Here is a 15,012-nt window from a genome sequence, read left to right as displayed (position 1 = left end):
AACCGCCATTTTAGGTGTTAAAACACCTTTTTTTTTAACCTATTTTTACCTATACTAGAGCACAAAAAAATATATACTTTTAAAAAAAATGACTTTTTTTTCGACCAATTTGTCATTCGATCAAATATATTCGACCATTTGACTGGACAGCGCCTTCAGCAGCAGTGTGTTGTATTGGAGCCGATTATCTACAGGTGAATCTGCTATCAGCTGATCTTGATGGTCAGGGGACAAGATGGCAGATGTCATTGTAGTACTGGTCCTGAATGTATGCGACCCTGAGAGATCAATACCATACATGTCTTGAGAGGGGTCTTGGTAAGTGGAGGCCTCAAGACCTAGTGTGGAAGTGCTTGGCTGTGGGTCAAGATGTGTTTTTTGGCAGGGGATTGATGTTATGCAGCCCCCGGCTGGGAGGCGTCTCTAAGGGACGTTAGTTCCTCTGGATGCCTGTCCTGAAGTCAACAAGGCATGACATCCTCTTCATAATTCTGTTGAATTGTTCAGGGGTCCAGTTATAGGAGGGTGGAAAGCCTGAAGGGGTAGGGGTGGTTTGGTAGGGTGCCTGATCCTTGTGATGCATAGCCCCTGATAGTTTGCCTACAAGAGAGGTAACGCATAACCTGAGATCTTCAGCAAGACCAAGGGGTCAAAGATTTGGATGTTTTTCAGTCACCTTGTCTTTAACAGATTAGCAGGCATGTGTTTTTTGAATAGTAGTTGCATTTTCTGCATTTGTTTAGGGGACGCTGATGCGCCTTGCATCGACTGTTTTTCGGCGCGTGAAAGCAGGGCCTTTTTGTGCGTGGTGTCCGATCTGACTTTGGGGATCGGTTTCAGAGGCCTGTCATGAGGTGAAAGCATAAGCGATGGCCCAGGATAGGGAAGATCAAGGCTTTTTCCTCTGACACCACGTGTGCCTCAACACTTGACGATTTTGGTGAATGTCGGCCGTGGGCTATGTGCTTGATGTGTTTGGACGTGTGTGTGTGTTATGGCCGCCGGGTGTCGTCTCAGTCAGCGAGGCACAGGCCTGCTTATTGGAGTCGAGGGCCCACACATGGGTTTCCAATGAACCCCGGTCACCTTCAGCGTCACGAAAGACACCGATACTGCCCTCGCTGGAATCCTCTGTCACGTTGATGGAGGCTTCGGTCTGCATTGGGTGGACTGCCCAGCGTTTGGTCCGGCAGTGTTTAAGAGATTTCAGGCAGAAAGGTTTGCAGGACTTGCAAAGCTTTTCAAGTTGGTCCATAGGGAGACAGAAATGGCACACACTGTGTATGTGTGTGTGTGTGTCCTATGCCCACTGGGCGACCTGTCAGGCCTCCATGCACTGCGGTCTCAAAACCCCTTGAAGCCGGTGAAAGCGCAGGTTTTGAAGTCAGTCCTGCCTGAGGGAAGGACTTCTGCCCTTGCTTTGTAAGGATGGCCAAGGCTCTGCGGTTTCTGTGGAGGTCTTGGTCAACTTGTCACCGGTGGACGAATGAAAAAGGTCCAAACCCTCGGAGAGAAAGATCCAGGATCCGCTCTTGCATGTCTGCGCTCGACCCCCGGGCAATCCCTTTACTAGCTGCGTCAATGTGGTAGACCGAAGACTCCATTGTTCAACTGGGCGTTAGCCCTCAGCTTCTCCCAGACTTTCCTAGCCACCTGCAGGACATCCTTTTGGAGGGAAACGCACGTGGTGCGCTTTGCCAAAAACCTCTGCTATCACTCCCAATTCCTGGGTGGGGGGCCTCCTCTGGCTGGGAGACCTGCAAGAACACTGCAAGGCCCTGAAGGTGGTCATGAAAGGCCTTTACATGAGGAGGAGGGGTCTGGATAACTGGAAGGGCTTGGACCGGAGGAGGCACATGCACAGGCACCTGTAGAGCCGGAGGAACCAGCAGAGGGCCCAGAGGTGGAAGCCTGGGAGGCACAACCTGTGGGATCACTTCTTTCAATATATCCTTGAGGAGCCCCATCATCTGCAGGGAACCCATGAGGAGGAGGTATTAGCGGTTCTCGCAAGCAGCTGGATCCCGAGGGGGCCAGCCCTCAGAGGCACTGGGCTTTTGCCTGCGGTGTGTAGCCATAAGGCTGTGAAGGGTTGATGTACCCCTGCGGGGACCAGCCGCTTGTACCATAAAGTCCACTGCCAGAGGCAATGGGACTGGGACCTTCGTGCATGGCCCATTCAATGGGCGAGAGACCGGGTGGGTCCTGATCCGAATCCAAGATGGCCACCGGTCTAGGAGGCACAGCCACGTAATTATCTGCCATCTTGGGGCCTTGCACCACACCCTGGGTGGGAGGACGCGAAGGCTCTGTGCCACGTGTATGTTCAGACATGGGAGGGCACACCTACGCCATGAATCAGAAGCCCCGACCTCGAGACTGCCCTGGTAGGCCTCAGCCTGCTTGCCGGTAGTGGAATCGCCCTGGCACAAGACCTTAGAGGTTGCTCCAGTAGGCTCGGCGCTCTAAGCAACAGTGCTGGTAGTCATGCTGGATCGTGTCAAGGACCGACTCTTGGAGGTAGAACTCGACGGTCCCTTGCCCTCTGGGGCCGAAGAGGACAAACTTGATTGCCCCTCTGTAGGCCGCCCGGTAGAGCTCCTGAGCCCCTTAGCCTGGGAGCTGGTAGCCTTAGTAGCCTCAGGTCTGACAACGGATCACCTGGTAGAGCCCCTGGCCCCTCGGCCCGGGAGCCTTAGTGCCTCAGGTCTTCCAGAACCAGAATCCAAGGTACCCTTGCCGGTGGGAAGTACTGGGAAGGAGTCATTGAGGAGCCGTACTAAACAAAGGGCCTAACTTGTCTTGACGTGGAGTCCTGGAAACAAATTCTTTCAGATGACCGGGAAGAGAAGCGTGGAAGATATCCCTTCAGCGTAACAACTGATTCTTCAATGCCCGGTGACCGAGAGCACTGCAAGCCGTGCATGCGTTCCAGCAGTGGCCGGGCCCCAGGCACTCAAGACAGAGTGCATGGGGGTACAAAGCTGGGAACGAGCAGTCACAGGACACACATCTTGTGAATCCTCCTGCAGCCGAAATGTGCCAGGGAAGGCGAGGCACCGAATGGAGGTGAAGGAGATTAAAAAATAAAACGAGGAGCAAGCAGAAAGTTAAAGAAGTCTCTGTGCCTCGCTGTAAGGTCCGACAGTCTGTGTGGAGAAAGGGACTGAGGTGAGATGCTGGAGGGATTAGGGCCTTGTTGGGCGTCCCCACGCCCGAGGCCACGCCCCCGCACGCTATGCTAAATTTAAAGGCGAAGCTTAATTTTTACTACCAAAGGTTCCAGTACCGTCCCCATGTTGGGGGACGCCCACAAGGATGGAGGACAGGGGACCGGATACACGAGTATTGCTTGTATACTCAAACTTCGGTTTTCAGCAGACAACCACAACCAGAGGCTCTGTACATTTACCCTGTAGACTGTACACGGGCATTGAATTTAGCATTCGACTCTCACACTCGGTCACAAAGAGGATAAAAGGAAAAGGTCATTAAATGGCGATGGGCATGTTTGAGCTGCAAAACACAAAAAGTTTTGAGGGCCCCCCCCCCCCCTTTTCCTAAACGCTGTATCAGTTCTTCCATTAAGTCAATTTATGTATGAATTCGTTCTGTAAATGAGAGGACTACAGGATATGTAAAAATCGAACACCTGCAAACGATAACAAAACACAAGCCCAATTTAGGTGACTGTGCACACTGCACTGCGGAAACAAATCAAAGGAAATGTTTAACTTGGTACAATTAGAAGAATATAATGCTCAGAGGGAATTGAAATGAGTGTGCAAATACCCTGCTCATACTGAGGTGGTTCAGTATGGTGGGATGTGGAGATGTATCCTGGACATTACATGATCCTATTTTGAACACTCGTGGCCAATCTTCCTACTGAAACAGACTTTGTTGGCACCCACATTGGAAAATAATGAAATTGCATGGTCATTATTTAAAGAACCAGCATGGCTTAATCACTGGTGCCCCTAATATGCAGGCATCTCTTGCCTAAAGTAAAGGCTAAATCACAATCAAACGCCAATTCCCCAAATATCAGAGCAATCAGTAAGATGCTATAGGCTGCTTTGCTAAACCCATTGCATTTATATAACCAGCATTCACAACCTCCAAGCAAATTAAAACACAGACCTTTTTTTATCCTTTGACACGAATGAGAAACAAATCTTGTATGGTGGAACGTCTTAGGGAAACCACGGCAAAGATGCAAGTGCTAAGGCTCACCTAGTAGAGCGGCGTCCAAGCTGGCACAGGGGTCTGCTCCATGCCACAGGTCATCTCGAAAGAATGGCATCCAGGGGAGTACTTTGGGGTGCAAAGTTATTATGGGGCACACCAACACCACCAAGGGCATTGTGGGAAATTCAAACAGTCCAGGCGGCCTCATGGGATATGCTTGACATCACAAATGGGTCTTTGAATGGTACTCTGGGTATCGGGCAGCATAGGCTGCTGAGAACCCTCGAGTAAAGGGGTTTGATGACGGAGGTATTAGCAGGGATAAGAAATAACACCGGCCATCCACTCCAAAAGTAAAGCGTAATGATTCCAAGAAGTGGTGGCCATCATGGAATGGCCCCACAACCTCAACTCCCAGTACCAAAATCAAACTAGACAGATAGCAAAAGAGTTGAGAGATGATGAGAACACTACCAGAGTATAGATGGGTGCACAGAAAACGAGTGAGATGGTTTTGTAACAAATGTTGACACAAGGCATGAAATGGAATGGAACTAAAGGGTTCCTATATTTGCAATTGTTAGAGAGGCATTGTCTATGGGCATCAGGGTTATGAGATATTATGCAAGCGATTTCCAGATATTCTTCTGCAAAGTATACAGTATATTCTGAAAGACTGGCAAACTTCATTAAATAGTTGTCCCTTTAGTACCCGTGGGGGTAAGTGCCCTTACCCATTGGCAGGGACTGGCAAGAGGAAGAGGCGGGAGCAAGGGGGAAGAGCGACCAAGGGATCGCACGTTCCAAGAACGTGTGCACCTTTGTGAGAGACAGTGGGGCACGTGCAAGCCCCACAAATCTTTCATGTTGGGAGACCATTAAAGAGACGAGCAAGAATGCACAGTGTTTAAAGTGTTTCAGCTTTGCTTACATTCTTTCAGTCCTTCTGTTGGTGGATGGACACAGCCACATTCCTGCGATTTGTGGGTAGAATATAAAGGACAGGAAGCAGTACTTTCCTTGCTCAATGGCTTGAAAGGCACCCAAAGCAAAAACAGGTTTCTTAAGTATACTAATGCCTGCTCGATTTTAAAACATTGCAATGTAGTAAAAAGTAAAGTGTGTTAAGATCTACAAAAACACTTACCATTTTATTATTAATTTCGTGGAAATGTATTTCACAGACTTTTTCCACCACGTCTTCAATTTCAAAAGTTACAAAGCCGAATCCTGGAGAAAAGGGGGAAAAATATACTAAGACCATAACCGACCAGAACAGACACAAGCACAGATTTTAGAATACAGACAAGTGCAAGATTGGATGCAAAATTCATTATCACAAAAGTGCTCTGGGTGAACCTCAAGACATCAACAGAAGGCTTTGCACTTTGGTTAAATAAAAACGAATGCATTTGAATTAGCAAGGTTATTTAAACAATGATTTTTAAAAAAATACAAAATCACACAAAAAATTACCAGATAGTTGCGAGTTACCGAAAAGGGTTTGTTGTTTTTCTAAAACCCATGAAAAGCCTGTGAAAATTTTTTTTATTTTTATTTTTTTTTAAAGACTGTTTGAACAGTTCGGCAGCACTTCAAATTTGTTTGATATGATATGGCATTTATAACGCGCCTATAACACAAGTATTTCAAGGAAAGTCAAGGCAAGGGAGGGGGAACAGGGAAGACAGACAACAAGCTTACTAGGCCAGGTGTCATTCAGATTGCGCAAGGGAAGAGAACGGAGAAAGGGAAAAAGTGTGGGGGTAGGGAAAAGTGCAGTACATGGGAAAATAAACAAAATAAATAAAGAACGGCCAGCTGATGGCAAGTGCAGGGTGAGTGCAGATATATGTGCTGGTGGGGGGACTGTAAGGATACAGAAAACAGTCCCCAGGTGCAGGGGTTGCCAGGGAGTCAGTGCAGGCGTGCAACTGGCAGGGCTTGGGCCAGAGACCAGAAGGGTGGCCAGGTAACCAGTGCAGTCTCAGTATCAGCCATGAATTCAGCAGGGGAGCGGGGGAGAGAAAGCAGAAGCAAAGAGGAAGGTTTTAAGGTGCTTCCGGAACTGAAGATGGTTCTCCTCAAGTTTCAGGGAGGCTGTTTGAGAAGGAGGCCCCAGCCGAAGAGAGAGATCTACCGCCAACTCGTTGCTTGGAGAAGCGGCTGATCCTGAGGGAGTTGGAGGCGGATGAGCAAAGGGCTTGAGAAGGAAGATATATAGGAGGAGAGAGTTGAAGGTATTGAGGGGCCCCCAGGCCCTAGAAGGCCTTGTGGACGATGCAGATGGTTTTAAACGTAATCCTCGCAGCCACTGGGAGCCAGTGCAGAGATTTCAGTCCTGGAGAGATACAAACCCTGGGCTTGAGGCCAAGGACAAATCTCGAAGTCCTGAGTTGCAGGGCGGAGAGTAGAAGCAGGCAGATTTGGAAAGCGGCTGTTGTAATAGTCCAGCCTAGTGAGAACTAGAGCTCTGGAGACACTGAGCTTCTGGGGGAAGGAGAGGAAAGGAAGAATACCTCTGAGGAGGTGAAGCTGGTAGTGTGACTTCTTAGAGACGTCAGAGATGTGAAGAGAGAAAGAGTGTTAAGTCGAAGATGACTACGAGGTTTTTAGCCTTGCATGTGGGAGCAGGAAGAGGGCCAAGAGAGGGCAGCCAGAGAACTACAGGAAAGGAGGAAGTGGGTGTGCCGATGAGGAGAATCTCAGTCTTACTGGCATTAAGGCAAAGGTCACTGGCGGCACACCACTCCTGCACAGACAGACAGAGATGAGGGACCGAGAAGAGGTGGCTGAAGGTAGCCTGAAAATTAGCTGAGTGTCATCTGCATAGCACTGAAAGTTGGGGCAGAGAGCGGCAATGTGGTGGCAAAGGAGTGCCAGGTATTGGTTGAACAGCCAGGGAGAGAGGTTAGACCCCTGGGGGACACCACAGGTAGAGAAAGAGAGCAGAGAGGAAGGACCCAAGTTGGGCCTGGAAGGGTCGGTCAGAAGAAGTAAGTCAGCCATGCCAGGGCCCTGACCTGTGATACCCAGGTTATCACAGAGACAATTTAGCAGGATGGCATGGTTGACAGTGTCAAAGGCAGAAGAGATATCAGGCAAGATGAGGACACAATTTTCAAAGAACTCAACCCCTTAGTAGGGTTGTATGGCACATCTACACGTTTGACAATCTCCATAGTTTAATGCATATTAATTGAAAAGGAAAAACACAGCAACACTGGCTTTGCAGAAAATGTATTGTGGTGTTTGTGTATGTGGCATTATCAAAATGTCAAATGTTTATTCTCCCCTAGAAAAGTAACACACATTGAGCAGAAATAGAATAGGCATCTGCTGTTCCAATTATAGCCTGGCATCTACATGAAGGGTGGAGTGTTCCAACATTACCACCACTTTCAGTGTTATTTTTTTAATTTGAAAAGAAAATGGTGCTAATTTTTTAAGTCAATACCCCACAACACAAATAAGAGTGTCACTGACAATATATAAAAATGGTTTGCAGAACATTGCTACTTGGGCAACTAGTATAGTGAAACTGGCTGGATATGTCCACAAATCATTAAGACTGCTTCTTTTAATGTCATTTGCGAAGTTTGAGCCTTCCCTGTCCGCAAAATCTGGCCGAAGAAGGGAGAAAAACTCTAAACTAAACTGAAGTTTAGAGGCAATATCAGTTAGATCTCATTATTCTGATCATTTTTGGTATGTTGGCATATCATTTGAATGTTTGTATACATAAACAATGTTTGCCTTAATACATGTGATTAGTTAAGAACTTTTATACTTGGGTCAATTTCTATAGTGCCATATTTGATATCTTGCAACAACTTCTGGCCACCGTTTTACAAGAAGAAAACGAACAAAAAAGGACATGAAGGGAGAACTGATAAAAGTTGCATGTGGAAGGGGTCAGAAGTTAAAACTAATGTTAGTGTAGGTGTCAAAGGTGCAATGAAATACCCTCCATAAGTATTGGAAGTCTTTCTTCCATGGCAACAGTCAGATGGGACGGCCTGAGGCACCAGAGTCAGGAGAAAACGCGGATGAGCCAAGAGGAAGGAGTCACCATAATCCAGTGTTGCAGGTGGCCGAAGTATGCTGTGGTGATTTGATTGAGCAAGAGGATCGAGGAGAATGCAGGAAGAAACACAGAGCACTATGTCAGCACCAGAGCTTCTCAGGAGCATCAAGGAGGACAGGAGCACACCTTCCTGACATAAGGAGCCCAGGTGAGGCAAAGAGGAGGCAGATGGGTGATGCCAAGTGGTCAGGTCAAGCAGAGTCACTGGGTGCCACGATTAAGTATGCAAAAGAGAGACTGCGAGATTAAGGAGGGGCAATGATAGAACCCAAATGATATTGAGTGTTCATGGAGGGGCAGTGGAAGGAAAAACGGGAATCTAGAGAACACCAAAGGACAAAGGGGAAGCATCAAAGGACAAACCTCGACAGAGGAAACCACTGAATGTGAACCCAAAGAGAAGTGCTGGATGCTGCCTGTTTGACATTCTGGTGGAAACTAGGTGGTCTGTGGAGGGGTGGGTGGTGAGGGTAATGGCTCATTTACAAAGTGTATGGTTAGATTTTGTATGAAGGGGCTTTATTAATTCACTATAGGTTCTGATCACTCAGTAAAATGCTTCTGTGAAAATGTCAGTCTTCAGCATCTTTCTGAAGGGAAGGTCATTTTACTAGTTTCTCAAATATCGATAAAAAGCACCCCAGAGCTTTCGACTTTTCAGGCACAGGGCTTTACCTCCATTTTTGACTGTTGATTATTTGTTGGCAGATGGTCTGAGATTTGGTGGAGTTTAGTGTTTCTGCTCAGGCTGAAATGAGTGGGCACGATCTGCAGGAAGTTTGATTGCAATTTGCAAAAAGCCTTGTGAATGGTGCACAAGGCTTTGTTTTTTTTTCTCCACTAAGGTACCAGGAAGCCAATGGAGAACCTGTCGATGTGGTGCAGTTTTGCAGGCTTTACTGGTGGATAAGAGTTCAAATTGAATAAGGACCGTCTAGTGTCTTGCATCGATTCACCCGAAGAAGCCGTCTCATATTTACTATCTGTTTTGGTTCAACTCATAAGCTTAATTGAACAAATGGAATTTGGTATGCAGTGCTCCAGATAGGATTTTAGAGAGCATATTTTACTCCCAATATTTAGAATGCGAGATTAAATCCAATTTCAAGAGAGTAAAACAAGTTTCCTCCTTCGCAAGAGAGTAAAACGTGTCCGACAACTATCTGATTTGTGAGTAAAATTAAAACTTTGTTCAAAAACATTAGTGACAAAACAGTTGTATTTCAAAGTGGTTCTAAATAATGTATTGCACCTGTGGGAAACATTTTCCCCACACAAGAACCTTGTAGATGGATACTACCCAGCTTCATCTTCATGATACTTGGGCACAAACTGTGTTAAGCTACAGATGCCAGCTAGTTACATCGGGTGATTCATAAATCAAGTCCCTCACTCTACCAGCATCACTTCTCTGCCTCTCAGGCCTACTGTGCTGCCTGGCACTACCGGCTTGACAGCCACTCAGTGTTTTTGATCCATCTCTCCTTCCCGTTGCTACTTTGTTTTCCCTGTCTCTCACTTTCTGACCTCTGCCTCTCACCCTTAAGAGCTGCGATGCCACGTTTTGCGGTCTGTTTCTCTCTCTCCCTCTCCCATCTCTGCATTTTAAAGTTGCTGTTTCCCTCCTATACTGCACTGTATCGGTTGATATAACTCCTCTTCCTCACTCATGTCATTACTCTGGCTAGACCTGTGTTTTCATTTTCTCGGTTGTGGTTGCTACTCCTTTTGATTATCTGTCTTGCACTCTTACGTTATCAGCCTACCTTTCTCTAGTCTTGCATTTTTATTTCATCTCTCCCCACCTGCTGTTGATCCGTTTTTTTACTGTCTCTTTTGCTCTGCTTCTGTCCCCTCTCCGGTTATGTGTTGGTCCTATTAACTCTGTTTCCCTTCTCACTTTCTTTGTTGCACTATCATGTAGCTCATTGCTCTCTTCCCGTTGCTCAAATTCCTGTTTTGGACTGTCTAGAATGTTCTCAGTCCCTTTGCCCCCTGCAACCCCTGCCACGCCTTTGTTCGCCAGTATTGCTTAGGTTCAGAGTTGCTTTTCCTCTCATGTTTTTCTGTTAGTCTTTTAACATAGCAGCAATAAATATCCAAAAGCTGAAAATGCCTTTTCCATTTATAAATCTAGTGCAGCTTTACCATTGGTTGCTCCTTTTTAGATGTGTGCAAACATTCTTTTGGCCATTAGGCTGGCAATTATAGAGTTAGAGGTTTGTTTTATCAGATGCAGCACTTACCTGAATGCAGATTATTTACCAACACGGTATGCCATTACAAGTATAAGAGCCCATATGAGCTGTGTTCCGAGCCATTACAAATATAGCAGCTCAAATGAGAGGTGTCTATTCTGAGCAATTACAAGTACAGTGGTCATCATGGGATGTGCATGTTCTACTTCTGAGCCATTACAGGTATAGCAGCCGTGATTAGGTGTTTATTCTGAGCCATCACAGGTATAGCAGCCCTGATGAGGTGCGTGTTCAGAGCCATTACAAGTATGGCAGCCCAAATGAGGTGTGGGTTCTGAGCCATTACACATAGTCCTTGTGGGATGTGCTTCTTCTGAGCCATCACAAATATAGCAGCCCTGATGGGGTGTGTTCTAAGCCATTACAAGCACAGCGGTCCTGAAGAGTAGTGTTCTGAGCAATCGCAGGTAGAGCAGCCCTGATGAGGTGTGTGTTCTCTGACCCATTACAAGTAGAGCATCCCGGATGAAATGTGTGTGTTCCGAATCACTGAAGGATAAGTCGAAGGTTAAGTCAACTTTGTTACGATTGAATGTTACTTGCATCTTAAATGCATATCCCTGATGCAGATTCATTAACTCACCGATCAACAAGATTTGAACTAACAGGTTACACAATCTCTGCAGCAGGGTTATTGGCCCACTGAGCTGCTTTTCCCAACAGGCTGTTGACATTGAAAGGCACATAGGATTAGGGCACTCGCAATTCCAAGTGAGGCTTTCCAAACATAAATGGCTTGTCAAAAGCGCTCAGCCTGTTTGGACTACCCTACATGAGTCAGGTGATTCAAGAGGCTTTGAAATGTGCTAGACTTTTGGCAGTGGGACTCAGTAATCGAACATGGGAGAAGCAGAAGTTTTGAAAAGCGCAAGACCGAGTAGAAGGGATTGAAGTATTTGACAGCAATGCCATCTTCTCACACTGTCGGATGTTGGTGGGAAGAGATCAGACACTGTTCTTGCTCAGTACTTTAGCTCGCTGCAAGATGCCAAAACATGTTTATGCTTTCTTACGAGCAGCTTTGTTAAGAAATTCAAGTAATGTCCAAAAACCTAGCAGTCCTGCTAGTAAATGTGGGCATGATGCAATCAGCCCTGCTGGGACTATTTGGTGTTGTACCATGACACGTGTATAGCAGCTCCGTTGATAAATTAGGCTACTTTGCCTGAATATATAGCAGTCCCGTTGAGAGGTACTGGTACAATCTGTGCCACTGAAAATATATGCAGCACTGCTTCTACCTGTATCCATTATACCTGCTTCGGTGGGTGGTTAGAAAGGGAGAAAGTTCAGACCACGTACCTTGCTATTTGTTGCTCCAAGAAAACAAACTATGTATAGTGCCCTTTCATGCATGCGAACACATGCAATCTTAAGACAAAAAGAAAGCACAGGTTCATATAGAACTAAAAAGCTTTTCCTGCTTATAAAAGCCAAATAACCGATTACTGGGAGGCTCCATTCAAGAGATCAAGAACCCCAGGCCACTGAATGAAATTGATGTGCTTCTGTGATGAAAAAGAAAACAAAGCATGAAATGTCCATGCTGCTGCGCTGCCTCTACTAAAACGGATTAAGACTGAGGAAAATTAAGCAGAAATGCAGCCCTTGTTTAAAACAACTTTCATTTTACACAATACTACCTGTGTCCTAAATTAAAGTGAAAAGCATGCTCATGATTCAAGATGCTTTAAAAACACTAACCTACAAAATGCAGGTAGTTGAACAAAGTGAACAAAAACACAAATTCCCTTTTCCGTTACTCAGAAAGTATTATCTTGATAGAGTCATTAACAGAGGGGAGAATTAAAAAATGTTTACAGATCAGGACTCCACCTAGTTGCTTCTTTCAAGGAACTGTGTGGATTGCTAAAGTAAAGAGTGGATTTGCAAGTTGCTGCTGGCCAGGCTGTCACCAGTGAGCTCCATGATCTATGGGGGTGCTGCCATAAATAGCCTGTGTAAGTGGTACGCAAGCAACAATTAAAAGGGCCTTATTGACAAGATTTCTGTGTGTAAAAAGGCCCAATACCCACCTTATCTGGAGGTCTGGTGACTTGTGTTAATCACAGATGCACGTTTGGCATGGAGGAAGTCAATAAAGCTTTTTATTGCCGCACTTCCAGCTAATGAGTCTGACTTGGATCTGATTTGCAATCTCCATGGTCATTAAACCTGTTTGCACTCCTATCACAGTGTGTGCACCACGCACACCATAAAGTCTCTCCCACTCGCTTCACCTTCCTCCTCTGCGCCACTTTTCTCTGCTCATTACTAGAATCTGTGCATTGAAAGATTTCAGGGCTGTCCTATCACAGTAGTTTGACTGCATTCTGCGAACTCTGAATGGCTTCTCCAGTGAACATTCCAATGACATGCTCAGTTTATGAACGTTTTATATGGTTACTTAAACGTACACATTTGTTAAGAATCATTTTTTAGGATTTTTAGAAAATCCTCTTTGAATTATGGCATATGTAGATTCAATGTGTGTTCAGCAAAGCAAGGTTGACCATGCAAAACAGTACATGAATACCGCTTAACATATTGAGTGAATTATTTCATTATGAAGTCTATTATAGGGGATAGAAAATAAAAACGTGCTCGGTCATCCAGTATACATAGAAACAATCGTCTCTCATAACCAAGATTGCAAACTAGAATAATTTGCGGGTGGGAGGGGGACTCGAAAGTCATCTACCAATACACTACACATTAATAGACTGATAGTCTATTCTGATAGTCAAATCACTGAACAATCACACCTGGTGCATTTTTGTCAAGTGCTTCAGAAAGCCTGCTTAACTAGACTACAGCAATCCCTTACATGGTGTTGTATGTTCAACCTGCGGATTTCAAAAACCTCCCAGCCAAAGGATTGAATGGCAAAATCACAGCTGCCATTGAATCTTAAGGGTAAAGCGAATACACCAGGAGGCCATGAAGGAGCTGCTGCTTGCACTGGATGTGCACGTAGAAATCGGTAAACTGGATGAGATAGTGTACAAATTAAGGTTTGAATACCATTACATTAAACAGACACAGAAAGACTTTGGTTGATCGTAATGAACTCAAGTCTGTTTTACAATGTTAACGTCTAATCTTAATGTAGCAATATGCCAAGCCCAACTTTAACACGTTTTCAAATGTATTTACTTGGTGTATGGGCATTATTTAAGTTCTCTGGATGCCGAAAACCGCGAAGTTAAGGTGTATACAATAACATTAATCATGGGCATAGTAGAAAGCCTTTCCCTATGGTGAACAGAGTCTTTCTATGTCTATGTTTAATGTAATTGTTTGCATACTCTAACTTGCATGATGCTCTCAGAGAAAATCACTTGAACGTACATTTACTAGAGCAAATGCTGGCATGGTTGGCAATGCATCACATACGCTAGTAGAGCAAATGCTGGCATGGTTGGCAATGCATCACACATGCTACTAGAGCAAATGTTGGCATGGTTGGCAATGCATCACACATGCTACTAGAGCAAATGCTGGCATGGTTGGCAATGCATCACACATGCTACAAGAGCAATTGCTGGTATGTCGAGGCAAAGCCATCACGGGGTTTTTCCTACGGGGGAAAATGCTGATGCAAAGCCATCACAGGTGTCTTTTTACAGGGACACATACTTACAATATTTGGACAAGGCCATCATCGGTGTGTTCTTCGAGTGGCAATAATGGCATAGGTGTGCTGCTCATATAGTACATCTACAAAGCAATCCCACTACCAGCTGGGAAAAGCTTTCTGCACACGTGCTGCATGTTTATTATTGCGGAGAATAACCTGTTCATATTTGCCCTGGTTTTCTCATACTGAATTAAAGATAAAGGCGCCCGATCAATGAGCAGAAATAATAACTAGAAATTGAAACATTTACGACATGTTTTGCTTTGACTTAACAAAATGAGAAGTGTTTGCACTCACGAGCCTTTCACCTAGTCCTCGCAGTTACAACACGCTTTCCTCACGGTCGGCCATCATTGTAAGGCTGCTATAAAGCTCCAAAGGTATTGTGGAGGATGGAGGTGTGGGGGCATCCCGCATGCAGCCACAGCTTCAGAAAGAGATCCAAAAGAAATAGGACTACACAATTACAACACACACACCAGAAAGCTAGAAGAATATCGTTTTTCTCCCTCTAACTAGAAAGTTGATGAGTTCACCACCCCGCAGTGCCACTCGAGGTTCAGGATTGCCTCTCAGTAAACAAGCAGTGTAGTTGGGGATATTACAGGGGTCTGGAAACGGTGGCCAGAGGCTGCGCTCTCACGGGAAGGCAGTCGGCCTCGTAATCAGCACTCCGTGGATCAGCGCAGGTCCGCGCGTGTCCTTCAGCACACGGATGCGCTCAACCCCAACGGGCGGCCGAGATCCGGGGGAAGCAACTGCCCCCTTTCTTCCTGCATTACTTCCTCTAATACCTCATCAGGACAGCACGGTGCCTTTAAAGACACTATTAATGT

The 15,012-nt window shown here is 45.6% G+C and overlaps 1 protein-coding gene across 15 annotated transcripts in view; it reads right to left on the bottom strand.

Moving 5' to 3' along the window:
• Positions 1-15,012, bottom strand: part of MSI2 (musashi RNA binding protein 2) — a 2,560,560-nt gene that overhangs the window by 925,822 nt on the left and 1,619,726 nt on the right. For all 15 annotated transcript variants that reach the window (XM_069614640.1, XM_069614629.1, XM_069614635.1 and 12 more), the window contains exon 8: positions 5,339-5,421. In XM_069614640.1, the coding sequence (XP_069470741.1) occupies positions 5,339-5,421 (83 nt within the window). The remainder of the gene's footprint in view (positions 1-5,338; positions 5,422-15,012) is intronic.

This window comes from Ambystoma mexicanum, chromosome 9 (genome assembly GCF_040938575.1).
Source record: "Ambystoma mexicanum isolate Mex_15411 chromosome 9, UKY_AmexF1_1, whole genome shotgun sequence".
Lineage (NCBI taxonomy): Eukaryota > Metazoa > Chordata > Amphibia > Caudata > Ambystomatidae > Ambystoma > Ambystoma mexicanum.
The sequence above is the reverse complement of the archived record's forward strand: the minus strand, read 5'-3'. Positions and strand labels throughout refer to the sequence as shown.